Here is a 17,986-nt window from a genome sequence, read left to right as displayed (position 1 = left end):
GGCCGGTTTCTATTGAACCAGCCAATGCCGCCCGATTTTAGGCTCATGTGTACGGAGCTTAAGTCATGGCATAATATAATACATGTTGGATGCATTACAGCATTCTTTAAATGTCTATGGTTACTGACATCTGTATTGACAAAGAGATTAAAGGATAAGTGTTCACCTTTTTTTTATTTTTTATTTTTTTTATTTTTTTTTATTCCCCTAAATTCCAGCTCCCCTATGTACCAATATACCATTCATGTACTTTTCTTGCAAAAATATCAAGGCTTTCCATAAAATCTACAGACACACACCTTACTGTCCTCCATTCATATTTCCAAATGTATCTATTGCTTCTGTCTTACTTCCTTACAGACTGTAGGTCATGACACAGGAAAGAGTTAACCAGCTGATCTCATTAGCACACATATTGATATTTTTGCAAAAAGTACATGAATGCTATATTGGTACATAGGGGAGCTGAAATTTAGAAAAAAAAAGTGAACTTAGCCTTTTAATGACTTATGAATCACAGAGGGTGCAGTGATTCTAGCCCTACAGACTTGGAATGCCTGTGGACCTGACAGGATACCATTGTTTTTTAGTACATTCTTTTTTAGCTCAGGAAGGCCTCCAATGAATCCCATCTGTGGGTTTCCTTTTAATCTACTTTTGAGATGATGAACTCATTACACCCCAACTGTAGATATCTTATGTTGTCAACTAGAGTAAGTTTGGCTTAGATCAGTTCTCAACCCCTGTCCTCAGAACCCACTAACAGGCCAGGTTTGCAAGATAACTGAAATACACCACAGGTGAAATAATTTGCCGGCTCTGTGATTGCAGTATTCTAGTCTGTATCTCCGCAAGGTAATACTTAAAATCTGGTCTGTTAGAGGGTCCTGAGGACAGGAGTTAAGAACCACAAGCTTAGATGAACTGATGTCTCCCTGATATTGAGGGTTGGAGATACATGTCTGTCCTTTACAGCTTCAGGAACCACTGGCGAGCCGCTGAGAGCCTGAGAAAGCCGCTCCTCACCCCTCCACAGCTCATCGCTCCAATGAGTGAGGAGGAGCCAAGTGGAGAGCTGCTGACTGTCAATCAGCAGCTCTGCACTCTGCTCCTCCTCACTCATTGGAGCGATGAGCTGTGGAGGGGCGAGGAGCGGCTTTCTCAGGCTTTCAGCAGCTCGCCAGTGGTTCCTGAAGCTGTAAAGCTCTGCTCGGGGAGCTGTGAGAACCGAGCAATTGGTGGTGTTTGATCGCTCGGTTCTCAGTGTAGAAGCATCCACCTAGGTAAGTATAATACTGGAAAAAAAAATCCCTTCTCTGTTAACAAAACAAATCAAGTAATGGTAGCTACATAAACTGCTCTGCATAGCGGTATTGAGTTTGTTATAAAAGGGGAGTTGCACTCTAACAATGGTGAGTACAAAACCAATTTAGCATCAGGGAGGATTGCTGTTTTGCAATGCCCAAAGGTTAAGTACCTTTCTTGGACTATCACACAATTCATTTTCCAAACATTCTCAAATGCTTTAGTAGATCAACCTCAATGCATTTAACTTTCTTTATCGGATACAGAAAACTTGGATTGTCATGGAGAAAATCAATGCTTTGAGCATCAATTGGACATTTTCTTTGTAATGGGACTTTATTTTTAATAATTGTGACTAAGTGTTACTTGTTTATACTGATGACCTTGATTTGATTCTAATCCTTATTCTTTGTTTTAGTTTTTGTACAGGCAAATAAGCTACAACAGCATATATTTGCAGTTCATGGGCAAGAGGATAAAATCTACGATTGTTCCCAATGCCCGCAGAAGTTCTTCTTTCAGACAGAGCTTCAGGTAAACCCTTTTTGAATATTTATATTGTGAACTTTTTTGAGACTTATTATGAGCCTATCTATACCTAGTATTTAAATATAAAACGTATGCTGGAAATAAATGGATTATGTAAAGGAAATTAATCTGTTGCTTTGTATTAAGTATTCCTACTGTCACATTTAGTATGTGTGAATGCAGGAGATTTTTGCCACAAACAAAATTAAAGAGGAAGTAAACCCTGATGAGTTTACTTCCTCTTTCATTCCCTGCAAAGGCAAAGCATAATGGACTACTATGCATCGCATAGTAGTCCATTATGTGTTACTTACCTGACACAGGAGCCATCTCGGTGGGTCTTGCTGCTCCGCCGCTGTCATTCAGCGAAGCCGTCACTCCCGCGCATGCGCACGGGAGCCGTCACTCGCGGCATATCGCCGTTGACCGCGGAGTGCTCAGTGCGCCTGCACGTCGCTGTCCATGGCGCATGCGCCGTAGACAGCGGTGCCTGTCTTTTGGCAAATATCTCCTAAACCGTGTAGGTTTAGGAGATATTTCTTGGACCTACAGGTAAGCCTTAATCTAGGCTTAACTGTAGGTCAAAGTGTGTTGTAAGGGTTTACAACCACTTTAAGGTGTGGAGATGCAGATAAAGATTGTAAAGCATGTGTAAATCCTGACAATGAAGTTCCTATTTGCTCGCTTTTGGTCTGTTGAATTATTTTTTTACGTGTTTTGTTATATCTGATAAGTTCAGTACCTGTTAATTCTGCCAGAAATCCTCTGCGCTGGTAACTTCCTTTGCTGACTTTCAAAGGTTTGCGTTATTCACAGCTAAGTCTGTGGACTTTAAAATATTACACATGTTATGGAGAAGAGGAAAAAAGAAGGTGCTTTTTGTAGTTCTGAAACCATTACTACCTGTGACAATACTGCTCTTTCATATACAGTATTATGGGTGTCAAAAGAAAAAAAAATGATTACTGGCTGGATCCACAAGGTTGGAGGAAATTAAAAAAAATCACCACACCTAGTGATTAGCAAGCTGTGATATGTTGCATTTTAAATCTTGGGTTTAGATCTGCTTTAAGTATTATTAATATTATTATATTAATATTAAACAGGATTTATATAGTGCCAACAGTATGCACAGTGCTTTGATTACTGCAGCAATGACCAAAGAAATCTATCTTATCTAACTGTAGGTTAAAAATGCTATATTGTGCACAAAATTCTACAAGCATAGTTTAATTACTGATGAGAAATTATTACACAGTTATAAAAGAAACTATTTTACTAGCATGCTAACTTAATTATGATTAACTTAGAAATGCAGTATTGCTCAATACCAAAGAATGATACACACACAGTACACATATTAATAAGCCCTTGTTCACATTTATCATGCTTCTGCTGTTTTTCTACAATGCATGACAATGGAAAATACATTGTTTCTATTGTGCTGGTTCACACCTATCCAACATGATGCAGTGCAACATTTGAAAAGGTGCAGGTACTACTTTTGGTGCAACATATTGACCCATGGATCTCCCATGGAAATGTGTTGCAAATTAGTGGACATGTGATTTAGCTAATTTTGGGCGCATTTATATGCATAACAATTATTCTTCATCCCCTAGCAACATCTACTATAAGCAGGCTACAGGAAAAATGGAGAGAGCACACCAGATAATGCTGATACGGCTGGTGCGTGAAAGGAGATTGCTTTACGATCCTAATGACAAGAATCACTGCATGCGGGAGAGGGCATGAAATGGCATTGTCCATGCAGTATGTCAATGGGATTGGTTACTCAGTCTCACTTTAACTGTAGCTGCTGCCGAAAAAACAAAAATTACATAAAGGACATGTCTGATAAGTAGCACAACTACATATCGCAACACAACAGAGAGAAAATAGATAAAAGGAAGAATACTCTTGATGTTACAGAAGATATTGCTTGTCATTGGCCAATTTTTTGCAGAAACCAAATATGTTGGTCAACCAACAAGATATTGGGGGAGATTTACTAAAACGGATGCACAAAGAATCTAGAAATAACCCCCTCTGTATTTTACCAATACTTACGGAAGAACACTTTCTGGCCTCTCTCTCCCTCCCCTTATATACCTCCCCTTTGTCTCTGGCTTTGGGTACTAGTTATTCACTATCAAAGTCTATGATTGGTCTGAAGTGTTCAATCATATCTTTCTCCTGAACGTGATTTGATGGTAATTAAAGCTTCTTTAAAGCCTACCTAGTATCATCCAAAACTCCTGAAGTGTTCTCTCCCAAGATAAAGCTGGCCATAGATGGGTAGAATTTTTAACACATATTCTTAGAAAATGAATGTTCTAAGAAAGTTTGTACAATTTTCTAATCATTAGTGGGTCAAGTTCGTTTTCGACCAGGATGAGAAAATTTGAAGGAGTAGGATGGACTATTTTTTTTTTTTTTCTTCAAATGAACAGTATGTGGTTTTCGTTCGGTAAAGTTCATTCATTCCAAAATAAAATGATAAAGTAAAATCTTTTGAATGACAGCCAAGCAAAGCTGGGATCGTCTCTCTGCTATGGTAACCTGGAAGTGATGACCTGACTTGCTTCTGGTTTACCCAGATGGCAACAGCGCCATTTAAAAAAAAAAATCAAAAGCATTCAAAAACACCAATCTTGATGTGATCAAATGCTTTTAAGGACAGAGGAGGGATTTGGGGTCTTAAAGAATACCTGTCACATGCCTATTGCTATCACAAGGATGTTTACATTCTTTCGGACAGCAATAAAAGTGATAAAATGTATGATAAAAAGTAATGCAACAGTGTAAAAATAAAATAAATCAATAATGAAATAAAATGTAAGCGCTCCCCCCCCCCCATGCTTGCAAACAAAGGTAAATGCACACATCACTCCTGCATGCATGCAAACAGATGTCCCACACATGTGAGGTATCGCCACAAACGTCAGATCAGGAGTTGTATTTCTAGCATTAGACATACCTCCCAAAGTTTTGAGATGAGAACGAGGGGCACCTATCAGCAAAAATATTCAGGCATAGGGCACACCCCTTGTCACGCCCCCTTAAAGGAGAATAAAAAAAAAAAAGATTGGTTAAACACGTTTTTATACCACTACTATTCCTTTATATTGGCTTCTGGAATTTACAAATGCAGCAGTTTAGAAATCAGATGACAGGTTTAGCACTGGGGAAACACTTTTTGATAGATAAATAAGTGCATTTTACCAAAGCTCCCAACTGTCCCTGATTTGGAGTAATGTCCCTCTGTCCCGCTTTCCTCCTCATTTTGTCCCTCTTTTTGGTCTGATCTATATAGTTGTATATAAAATGCACTTTTTATCTATCAGTGTTTTCCAGTGCTAAACCTTTCATCTGGTTTCTGAATTGCAGGATTTGTAAATTCCAAAAGCCAATATAAAGGAATAGTACTGGTAAAAAAAAGCACTTGTGGGTTTAACAAATCTTGCTTTTTTTTTTTCTTTATGTACAATTTTCCTTCAACCACTTAAGCCCTGGACCAACTTGCAGCCAAAGGACCAAGCCCCTTTTTGCGATTCAGCTCTGCGTCATTTTAACTGACAATTGCGCGGTCGTGCGACGTGGTTCCCAAACAAAATTGGCGTCCTTTTTTTTCCACAAATAGAGCTTTCTTTTGGTGGTATTTGATCACCTCTGCGGTTTTTATTTTTTGCTCTATAAACAAAAATAGAGCGACCATTTTGAAAAAAAAAATGCAATATTTTTAACTTTTTGCTATAATAAATATCCCCAAAAAATATATAAATTTATTTTTTTCCCTCAGTTTAGGCCGATACGTATTCTTCTACATATTTTTGGTTAAAAAAAAATGCGATTGATTGGTTTGCGCTAAAGTTAGTGTTTACAAAATAGGATAGTTTTATTGCATTTTTGTTTTGTTTTTCCTAGTAATGGCGGCGATCAGTGATTTTTATTGTGACTGCGACATTATGGCTGACACATCAGACATTTTTGACACATTTTTGGGACCATTGTCATTTATACAGCAATCGGTGCTATTTAAATGCACTGATTCTTGTGTAAATGACACTGGCAGTGAAGGAGTTAACCACTAGGGGGCAGTGTATGGGGTTGTGTGTGACGTTGTGTTTTTTTTTTTATTGTAGGGGGCGTGGCCTGGCATGTGACGTCATTGATCGTCTTTCCCTATAACAGGGAACAGACGATCGGTGACAGCCACAGTAGGAAGCACGGGGAGAGGTTTGTTTACACAGACCTCTCCTCGTTCTTCAGCTCAGGACTGGGTCGGGAGCGCGCCAGCGCCCTCGTGCCCCATGGCTGGGCACTTAGTCATGTACAGGTATGTGATTGTGCCCAGCCGTGCCATTCTGCCAATTTATATGTGCAGGAGGTGGTCCTTAAGCGGTTGGGGGGCATGGAAAGGGCTGTGTCCTATGCCTGCATACTTTTGCTGTTGGTGTCCCTCATTCCCATTTCAAAAGGTTGGGAGGTATGATTTTATATACATCTATATGGATCAGATCAAAATGAGGGATAAATGAGAAAGAATGAGGGACATTGCTCCAAATCAGGGACAGTTCCTCGAAATCGGGAATGGTTGGGAGCTATGGCATTAGTCCTCCTCTGTAAGTCTAAAGTGGTAACCTGTAACAGCTTTTAAGTGATTGCCTATGAATAGAAAAATGAACTTTGACGATATTGCACAGGTGTGTGCTATTTTAAAGCGTGACATGTTTGGTGTCTGTTAACTAGGCATGACATCATCTTTTATATTTTATGTATTGTGTTCTTTTGCATTATATCTAAAAAAAAAAGTGTATTTTTTCCCAAAAAATTGCATTTGAAAAACTGCTGTGTGGCATAAAAAAACTGCAAAACCCACCAAATTATTCTGTAGGGCCCCTGCTTTAAAGAAAAATATGTAATGTTTGGGGGTTCTAAGTAATTTTCAAGCAAAAAATACTGATTGTTACATGTAAACAAAAAATGCCAGAAAAGGCTTTGCAGTAACCTAGCGTAGGAGTCAAGGAATGCTTTCATCATTCTAATGTAAATATGAGACAGGAGGACAATGCAAATAACAATCCGGTTCTCCCCCTGAACTGTATACATACATACTGTTGACTGGTTTGGATTATACTCTATATTCATATAGCTATTGCTACTTCTTATATTAATTACACATCTTTTTCCTCCTGGGCATTGTATTTCTTACAATATGAATATATTTTACCGTTGCCTTGGTAGTAATGGAAGACTTTGAGAGAGGAAGGGTATGATGTTGTTTATCCAGCAACATTTGCATCCTTCCTACAAGCCCAGTGATGCATATAAACACTGCAAATCCCTCTGACTGCTCACATAAATGACCTCGGCATTAGAAAGTCTGTGCATCAGAGCCGACCACATTGCCGCTGTACAGCTCCACTCTGTCTGGGATCAACATCTCACACACTCGTTTTAGCATAAAATAAATGAATTGTGTACATTATAGGTTTCACGTCATTAAAACAAATACCTGATCCTGTTTTTTTTTTTAAATGTTGTCTGCTGGATTCACCTCCTTTCCTCGCTAATACTTCCCTAGGGTCTGTTAAAGCCTCTTTTGTTTTTCAGTTGACATCTGTACAGCAGGTACCGTTTTAAGAATTAGATCAAGTCAGTGTAAATCATTTGTGCATCAGCCCAATACAGATAAGCTGCATTGATTGGTCACAGAGCAAAAAGTGTTTCTGTTCACCTCACGTGCCTCTCCTCTTATTTGGTGGTAATCCATATAAGTGAGCCCTGTGTTAGCTATTCTCATAGGAGATTAGGCACTCTGCTGCATCCACTCATCCAGAAGCAGCTTTCAACATTAGGCCTTATTTTTTATCACAAGACATTCATGTTCTCACATGCATGAGTAATATGAACCTAGTTCTTATCTATCTACATATGGCTATCCAATAATACAGCCAAATGAGGCTCGGAGCGCCACCTCCTTACAACAGAATAGGGTACTTTCAAACAGTAGGTATTTCAACTGCATTCCACAGTGCAAACCGCTTAAAGTGGTTCTAAGGTCTCAAAGTTTTTTTTACCTTTAAAGTCATTGTAAAGTCTCTTTTTTTTTGTATGAAAATAACAAACACGGTATACTTACTTGCTCTGTGAAATGGTTTTGCACAGAGCAGTCTGGATCCTCCTCTTCTTGGGTCCCTCTTCTCTGATCCTGGCCCCTCCCTTTTGTTCAGTTCCCCCACAGCAAGCGTCTTGCTATGGGGACACCCGAACCGAGCAGTAGCTCCGAGTGTGCATTCAGACACAGAGCCGTGGTTCGGCCCACCTCCTCTCTCTCCTGATTGGCTAGCTGACTTTGACAGCAGTGGGAACCAATGTTTCCACTGCTGTGTCTCAGTCAGTCATTCAGGAGGGAGTGTCCCGGACGGCAGAGGCACTAGTGCACATTGCTGGATAGAGATGGAGCACAGGTAAGTATTGGAGATGGAGGTGAGCACTGTACAGAAGGTTTTTTTATCTTCATGCAGCATTAAGATAAAAAACCTTCTGCCTTTACAACCCCTTTTAATACATTCTCTGCATTAAGGTAAAAAAAAAAACCTTCAGACTGTATTTGCCTGAGCCCCATCTTGATCCAGCCAATTTTTAGCTTTCAGCGCTGTCGCTTTTTAAATGAGAATTGCGCGGTCATGCAACACTGTACCCAAATTTTTTTTATAATTTTGTTCCCACAAATAGAGCTTTCTTTTGGTGGTATTTGATCATCACTGGGGTTTTTAGTTTTTGCTAAACAAATAAAAAAAAAACCTAAAATTTAGAAAAAAATTAAAAAATGTGTTTCCGTTATACAATTTTTAAAATAAGTACATTTTCTCCTTCACTAATGGGCACTGATGAGGCGGCACCGATATGCAGCACTGTTGGGCGGCACCGATATGCAGCACTGTTGGGCGGCACCGATATGCAGCACTGTTGGGCGGCACCGATATGCAGCACTGTTGGGCGGCACCGATATGCAGCACTGATGGGCGGCACCGATATGCAGCACTGATGGGCGGCACCGATATGCAGCACTGATGGGCGGCACCGATATGCAGCACTGATGGGCGGCACCGATATGCAGCACTGATGGGCGGCATTGATATGCAGCACTGATGGGCGGCATTGATATGCAGAACTGATGGGCGGCATTGATATGCAGAACTGATGGGCGGCATTGATATGCAGAACTGATGGGTGGCATTGATATGCAAAACTGATGGGTGGCATTGATATGCAGAACTGATGGGTGGCATTGATATGCAGAACTGATGGCCATTGATAGGTGGTACTGATGGGCACTCATAGGCGACACTGATGGGCACTGATAGATGGAACTAATAGGTGGCACTGATGGGTGGCACTGATAGATGGCACTAATAGGCATCGCTGATGAGAAAGCACTGGCAGGCATTACTGATGGGCACTTAGTGGCATCGTTTTTGGGTACTGATTGACATCCTGGGTGGCATAACTGGTGGTCATTGTGCATCCCTGGTGGTCCTGGGTGAGCATCCTGGGGGGGGGGCTGTGCTGATCAATTTAGCGCAGACCCCCCCCCCCCCCCATTAGGGGAGCAACTGATTGGCTCTCCTCTACCCGCGTCTGTCAGACTTGATAGAGGAAAAGCTGATGCATGGCTTTTCCTCTTTACACTGTGATCAGCTGGGATCGGACACAGCTGATCACGTGGTAAAGAGCCTCTGTCGGAGGCTCTTTACCGGGATCATAAATGGGACGTGTCAGACTCACACCACACCACCGATCGCCATGCTGCACGCCCCTGTGGGTGCACGATCGCCGTTTAATCTTGCTGGATGTCATATGATGTCCAGTCAGGATAACTAAACCACCGCTCCGGCCGTAATTCTGCTATAGGCCAGGCGGGAAGTGGTTAAATGACTGCCTTCATCCGTTTCAGTAAGCATTGGGCTGGATGGCAGTTGAAGTAGTATGATAGTTGGTGTTTTTTGAATATACTATGTCAATGAAGAGTGAATCTTATGCCTATAAGCCTTGGTAGGCCACAAGTTCTCAAACTAATTACCAAGAGGTTGAAGAAGAGATTGTAATGGTGTAGACAGGCTGGAGTCAGTGGGACTTTTACCCTTTTTGAGTGGTGTCTAACAATAGTTTTTTTTATTAAATGTATTTTTTGGAAAAGATCATAAAAAAATTTAATTCATAGTTGGTACAGCAATCTCAAAAACAGAGTATTGTTGTTCCACAAAAGATCATACTACAAATTGCCATCTTCTAAGCAGAACAAATCAAAAATTAAGCAATATGCAAATGAATGTACAAAATAAATCGCCTTGTTAATGGAGAAGAGGTAAACAGAGGAATACAGGGCAGAGCATATAAAGGCCTAAGAATTAATGATATTTTTTCACCTGAATATACAATAGAGTATTGTAGATTCCCACCGCCCCCTACTGCTGGCTTTTGCAACTAGAACAGACAGCTGCCGGACAGTTAAAGGGGTTGTAAAGGCATACAGTTTTTTTTCATCTTAATGCATGCTATGCATAAAGATGAAAAGCCGTCTGTGTGTAACAGCTCCCCTAATACCTACCTGAGGTCTCTCAGCCGTCTGAGATTCTCCCTCCTGATTGGCTGAGACACAACGGTGTCATTGGCTGCCACTACTGTCAAAGTCAGCTGGCCAATCAGAGGAAGGGGGGGGCGGGGCCGGCTTGGGGCTCCGTGTCTGAATGGACACAGGGAGCTGTGACTCGGCTTGGGTGCCCCCATAGAAAGCTGCTTGAACAGGAGCGAGGGGCAAGGAGCACAGAAGAGGGACCAGAGAAGAGGGGGATCTGGGTTGCTCTGTGCAAATTCACTGCAACAAAGCAGGTAAGTAGAACATATTTGTGATTTTTATAGGAAAAAGAAGACTTTAGTATCACTTTAAATTGCTATAATTTAACTGTCTGGCAGCTGTCCATTTAGACTCGATTCACACTGGGGCGAATTGTTAGGTGACTTAGCCGCCTGACAAAACGTGTTCTGTTCTGCACAATGGAACCATTCTAATAGGAGCGACTCAAGTCGTTCTGCTTTCGAAAAAGGTCCCTGTACTACTTTGGGGGTGACTTGAGGCAACTTGTATTGACTTCTATACAGAAGTTGTTTTTCAAGTCGCCGCTGCTGTCGTGTCCGGGTCGCCTGAGGCAGTTGCGCTGCAAGTTGTGCTGCCTCAGTGTGAACTGGCTTTAAGTGTGAATGTGAACTGGCCCTTATGGAAAAACTTCCACTAATTCTGATCAATGATCTGCCTTGCTTCTCCACTCAAATGCTTAGTGATTGCAAGGGTTCACACTGTTACGGTGCAAATTTAGCGTGATTTTGTTCTGATTGTTTTGCGAATGTGCATTGCGAATTCACGTGTTCTTGCGATTCTACTGCAAATTTTGCAGTCTATGGAGTTGAATTCCCTTCGCACATGGCTCAAACTTGGACAGGACCCTTTTTTTTTATGCCGCTTAGATTTGCAATGCGTTGATGTGAACGGCACTCATGGAAAATTGTTATTAAAATGACTTGCGAATTTGAGCGATCGCAGCGGCTCAAATTCGAAATGTAATGAACCTGCTCTAAAAGCTGATTTTTTTAATTTTTTTTTTGCTTAAAACAATAAATATTATACTTACCTGCTGTGTGCAGTGTATTGCACAGTGCAACTACTTACACACTGTTCTAATGTCCCCAACCAGCGCTGTTCCCTTCTCCTTTTCTGTGAGTGCCCCTATGGCAAGCCGGCTGCTGTAGGGGCACTTGTGGGAGATCTCTTTTGAGCTGGGCTATGTTCATTCATAGACAGTGTGACTCTGCTCCACCCACACTCCTTCCTTACAGGATTTGATTGACAGCAGCAGGAGCCAATGGATACCGTTGCTGCCTCCTGTGAATATAGGGAAAGGGGAGAGAAGAGCTGCAGATGGGCACAGCGCTGATAATGATGATACTGGTCCACAGCTGCTTTCCATCATATTTATTACTGAACAGTCACTACATTTTAGGCTTTGCTTGGAGTTTAGTCCTACAACTTTTCCCATACCACATTTTTGGAAGATGCCACCCAGATGTGTTATATCACTGAAAATCATATCAAACACTGCTGGTTTAAGTCAGTGTTTTTTTTTTTGTTTGTTTTTTTTGCAATCTTATATTGGTGTATGCAGATTATCCAGTGTCTGATGCCCGTGTTGTATTCTTCCTCTTTCTGCCAGTGAAATAGCGAAGATTTGTTGCATTTGCTTCTGACAGTATTTTGCTGTTCTACAGAAACCTAATAACAAATTAAAGTTTTGGTTCAAAGCCAGTGAAATCCTGTCTTTGCTTCTGTTTTCAACTTGGTAAATACCATAAACCAATGTCCTGATTATAGTCTTAATGGCCAACTGTTTTACCCAATTAGCATTCTTAATTACACGTTTCCTAATTTCATAAGAGCTACGCATAGCAATTCTGTGCAAATATCAGCTTTCAGTGAGCTGGAAATTCAAATTTTTAACTGTGATTATGCAGTTTATATTGTGGTTTAATATGATCGCAGTACTGAGAGAAACATGGAGTAAGCCAGTACATTTTTAATTTTGCATATTTTTTTTGCCCACAGACAATGCTAGTATATATTTTTTTCACTTTGTGATCATGCAATAAGAGTTTAAACAGATATAATCACTGTAATTTGGAATATTTCAGCCAATCGCTTGATAAAGAGATGATACTTTTTTTACATATTTTTTTTTTTTTTTTTAGGCTCTTCAATCCTTGAGCCCTTTTAAGCATATATTTCCCACCCTAATGAAGTCATTAAATTGGTTGTAAACCTCAGACATGAAATATGAACAAAGCACATCCCTCTATGGTGTGTACTTGTCTCCATTCAGAGCACTAAGTGGCATATATCTCTGCTGCCTCATTCCACTGCTATCTGCATGAGTCCCTTCTGACAAATTTTCCTGACATCGAGGTAAAAAGGTGACTGGGAGGGAGCTCCAGCACACAACCTGTGACTGATAGCCTTGCTCTGTTCCTGTGTGCTGTAAAGGGTGGGGGGGGGTGCCCCCCAATCAGTTTTTACTGAGCTCTAATTTCAACTGCCCACCCCCTGCTTTCTGAAAGCTCAGACAAACTGTATAAATTCTGCACTTTGAACAGCTGTAGACAAGAAATTGCTGCAGATAAAGAGGTACAACCTATTCACTAGGTATAGATAAGGGTTTACAACCACTTTAACATATACACATACTAGAATGATCAAAAATGGAGAGATCCTTATTTCTATCATAAACCATGTTATGCCTATTAAAGAAGAAAAGGGAAGGTGCAGCTGAAACCGCTGATCAGGATGGGGTAGGCATAATCAAAACAGGTTTACTAATTGATTACTTCCTCTTCTCTAATAGCAATTGACCAGTGGTCAGCCTGGATCTGACATCTACTCTCATATCTATAGTTGGCATTACAGATACGTATACAGTATTTGGTCAATTTGCAAATTAGCAAATATGATTGGTTGAACTAGATGGACTTGTGTCCTTTTTCAACCTGACTATGTAAATCCTGCCATATTGGTATTCAACTAAGAAAATATTTATTTTATTTTATTCTTCTTACGTTATAAAAAGACATCTTAGGTGTAAACACATTATAAAAATGTGTGTTCCATAAAACGTCTGTATTGTTAAATATATTAATGTTTTAGCAGCTGTTTTGAAGGACAAGAAATGCACACAGTTCATCAAGGAAAATTACGTATGTCATAACTTCTAATATTCACTGGCACTTTTAAAGAGCTGGAACTCGTGATTAGCATAGAAACCATTTGGAGTAAAATGACGGACTGCATTTTCAGGTTGGGGATGTATTAACAGAAGGAAACAATGTTTTGTATACCTGCCCCGATGTGTTCTGGAAAGCTGAACAGTAGCAGTATCAGCGCATATCCCTGGTCACATCAATTATTTATTGTTCTTAGTGAGGTTCTTGTCTGCAGTAAAGGAGATGTAGCCTTCAACATATTATTCTGTCTGTGCTACAGTTGTTGCACATACACAAAAACAGTCTTGTGTTGATTCATACTGTTTATAGTATTGACTTTTTGTCCTGACAAACAGGCTGAAATACCATTCATTTAATGAAACTTGTTTGCTCTAAAAGGTAGTAGTAAGTTTTATTGTTCAAATAAAAAGGTAATGCAGTCGACAATTTTCTATGGAGATCTACATAATTTAGAATATATGGTATATACTGCTGAAGCTGCAGATTTTAAACATAAAATACACACGTGTGTGTGTGTGTGTGTGTGTGTGTGTGTGTGTGTGTGTATGTAATAGATATATAATATAAACTTTTATTGTATAGGCTTAAAGTGTACAGTATCTCACAAAAGTGGGCACACCCTTCACATTTTTGAAAATGTTATTGTCTCTTTTCATGTGACAACACTAAAGAAATGATACTTTGCTACAATGTAAAATAGTGAGTGTACAGCTTGTATAACAGTGTAAATTTGCTGTCCCCTCAAAATAACACACATCCATTAATGTCTAAACTGCTGGCAACAAAAGTGAGTACACCCCTAAGTGAAAATGTCCAAATTGGGTCCAGTTTGGACATTTTCCAAAACGAACCCAAAACACACCTCCAAGATGACCACTGCCTTGCTAAAGAAGCTGAGGGTAAAGGTGCTGGACTGGCCAAGCATGTCTCCAGACCTAAACTGTATTGAGCATCTGCGGGGCATCCTCAAACGGAAGGTGGAGGAGCGCAAGGTCATCCACCAGCTCTGTGATGTCATCATGGAGGAGTGGAAGAGGACTCCAGTGGCAACCTATGAAGCTCTGGTGAACTCCATGCCCAATAGGGTTAAGGCAGTGCTGGAAAATAATGCCCACACAAAATATTGACAATTTGGACATTTTCACTTAGGGTTGTACTCACTTTTGTTGCCAGCGGTTTAGACATTAATGGCTGTGTGTTGAGTTATTGTGAGGGGACAGCAAATTTACACTGTTATACAAGCTGTACACTCACTACTTTACATTGTTGCAAAGTGTCATTTCTTCAGTGTTGTGAAAATATAAAATATTTACAAAACTGTGAGGGGGTGTACTCACTTCTGTGAGATACTGTATCTCTGGGCAAAACCCTTTCTTTTTTTTCTTTTTTGATGGAGTAAGGAAAGGAGGAAAGGTTAGATCCTCTGTCGAGTGTGTATTGCTGTGTCTGTTCCCACTGGGGAGATGCACCCTCTCTATTTGTACCAGTGAACATTGTCTCAGAGAAGAAAAGTTAGGGAAATCCTAAATTTTAGAGCTATCCCCAGAAGAAAAGGTAATGGGAAATCTTCCAATGAAGACATCTCTCCATGAGGGAAATTCCTCTGACTTTCTTAGTTTTACTCTAACTTCCTGTTGTGTCTCCAGGACAGGAATGGAAGAATAAATGTCCCCGGTGGAAAAAAAAAACTGACAGATTGTAACCATCCACTACTCTAAACAAACAAAACATTCTTGACTATACATACACCTTAAGCTTAAAGCGTTTCGTTAGTACTGACATTTTATGTATGAATAGAATACTAGTGGAATGCCCCCTTTGAGTTCTTTGGACTTGCAGGGATTCTAATAATGACGTCTTAAAGATGGAAATATTAAAAGTAAAGATCCCACAGTATAGAAGATTCACCTCTACAATTGCCTGTCTCTGCTGGCCCCCACTGTGGTAAAAAGGAGAAAAACCTGGCCAAAGAATCTGAAAGACACCTGAAAGCGTTGATTTCCTGGTCCCCGCTACATTATATAGTTTCCTCTGCTGATGTCTTCATCTCTATAAGACTTTGTCACAAAGAAGGCTGGCAGATTGAACCACTGAACTCAATGGGGGGGACAGAAATCTAATATACCCTGAAGTGTTGGTTTCTGAGGATACCTCAGCCTGCCTTTTCTCTTTTACAATGGTGGAGATCAGTGGGTGGGCATTGGAGAGGTATTTTAAATGTCTCATTTTCAGAGGGACCTTTATTGGCCACATCTATTTTAGTAACAGAGTCCCTTTAAACTTATTTCAGCAATCAATCATATCCCACTTGCCATACACTCCTTAAAGAAAACTTGTCATGCACTTGAATTGGTAAAGTCAGTACAAATGCAATATGCTTCACATGTTTTTCCCCTAAGCGGGCTCTTACATGCAGAAATAGCTTCTAAACTGGCATGATTATTAAGTAAAATTAACCTGCAGCTCTAAGGCAGGTTTTTGGAATGCCCACCTCCTATGTCCCTGCATGCAATCTAAATTCCTTATTGACCCAAAAAGTTAGGTACTGTATATTTTGGAGCTCCAGTTTGGACTACAAAATAATTGCATATCTGAATTTGGGGGATTCGGGGAAAATCTTGTACTGGCCAGGGCAGGTTATGGTAGTAAAGATGGGAGCACTTGTACAAAAATTCATCTTAATTTTGTCCAAAACTGTGACGCTGCAAACATCTAAATTCATTGAAATGTTTGGATGCTGTGTTTACATTATCCGAAAATGCCATATATTTTATTGACTGTGGGTGACCCTGTTGTTACCACCCAGCTCGACAAAAGTGGATTGAAAATTTAAGGGAGCTAGGTGGGAATTTTATTGGCTGAACAGTGACTGTATTCAGTCAGACACGGTAACTAATCAGGTATCCAAGCAGCTGTGGGTCCTGTGGCTGCTTGAATACAATATATAGCAGTGCAGCTTCCTCCATTCATACCGTTTAGCTGGCTGACCATATGACTAGCTTTAAACAAGCTGCTTGCAATGTCATTCCAAGAGATTGCTGAAAATGTCAGCTGTGTTCATATTATTTGCTTAATATTTTACATTTAATGTGATCCAAGAGATATACAATTCAGAACTGCCATCTTTTTAGGAGTTAAAAGTGGGGCCCCGGCTCCATTATTAAGGACAATGTCAGGATTTCGCCTAGGTCCTGAAAGACCTGAGATGCCCACAGGGTACACTATAAAGTATAATACAGTGGAACATAAAGCATGACAGTGAGTTATTTAAAGATACAGCAAATGTAATGGGCAATATGGTTCAAGTGCAAGGTTCACAATTATATTAATGCATTTCCTTACGACAGGCAAGTTCAGTTTTTCTAAAAAATCTTTTTTTATAGATGGATCTGTTGAAGCCTTAAGAACCTGTGGCCAAAAATATGTTGCAGGCATCTTTAGTCCCGCTCTATTGTTCAGCACTGCAGGATACCCAACCAGCAGTGTGCTGCTGTTCTTGCAAACAGCATCCACCATAGAAAGACTAGGAACTGTAGAACTGGTTGACCTAGCAAAGTCTGGAAAGGTTGGATTTTGGTCATCTTGTTGGTGCAGATCTTAAACAGGACCAGAATATATGTGCAGTGGAGCCAAGTTGCTTAGAATTATGCTGACTTAATGTGGTTGATTTACTAAAACTAAAGAGTACAAAATCTGGTGCAGCTGTGTATGGTAGCCAATCAGCTTCTAACTTCAGCTTGTTCAGTCAAGCTGAAAAAAAAGCCTGGATGCGAATTGGTTTCTATGCAAAGCTGCACCAGATTTTTCACTCTCCAGTTTTAGTAAATTGACCCCATATGTTTGGGGGCATTGGTGTGTTGGGCAAAACGGTCAAATATTTTATTCTCCTAATTTTGTCTTAGGTTTTCTTTACAGCAGTAGAAATGCCAGATTTTTATGTATCCTTTACATAAATCGTATTGCAGACCTTTTGACTACACACTTTTATTACATTTGTACAAAATAATTGTATCTTCCATAAATACAGTACACTTCATAATGTTTTCTTCCTGTTGGCTTTACAAGTGCAAGAAAGTCTATTAAGATAAAACAAGATGGAGACAGCAAATACCCTGAAATTATTTTTACAAAATAAGTGTAACCTTTCTAAATTTAGTAAATTCCATGTTATTCTGGTTTTGTAGGCATTTTTTAAGGTGATCCTGTCACCTTTCTGAAAGTGCATTTAAAACACCTATTACCTGAAAAGAAGTAGGTGGATACTTTCATTTCTTGGTGCTCATGATTCAAAATGGCTTTCTATTGAAGAAAACAAGGCAAG

The 17,986-nt window shown here is 40.0% G+C and overlaps 1 protein-coding gene across 3 annotated transcripts in view; it reads left to right on the top strand.

Moving 5' to 3' along the window:
- The window catches only part of ZNF423 (zinc finger protein 423), a 368,232-nt gene that overhangs the window by 328,072 nt on the left and 22,174 nt on the right, over window positions 1-17,986 (top strand). For all 3 annotated transcript variants that reach the window (XM_077458278.1, XM_077458270.1, XM_077458286.1), the window contains exon 7: window positions 1,724-1,839. In XM_077458278.1, the coding sequence (XP_077314404.1) occupies window positions 1,724-1,839 (116 nt within the window). The remainder of the gene's footprint in view (window positions 1-1,723; window positions 1,840-17,986) is intronic.

This window comes from Lithobates pipiens, unplaced genomic scaffold (assembly GCF_037356315.1).
Source record: "Lithobates pipiens isolate NorthernLeopardFrog02 unplaced genomic scaffold, aLitPip1_a1.2 Scaffold_10, whole genome shotgun sequence".
NCBI classification, from domain to species: Eukaryota; Metazoa; Chordata; class Amphibia; order Anura; family Ranidae; genus Lithobates; species Lithobates pipiens.
Note: the sequence above shows the minus strand (reverse complement) of the source record. Positions and strands in the feature narration are given on the sequence as shown.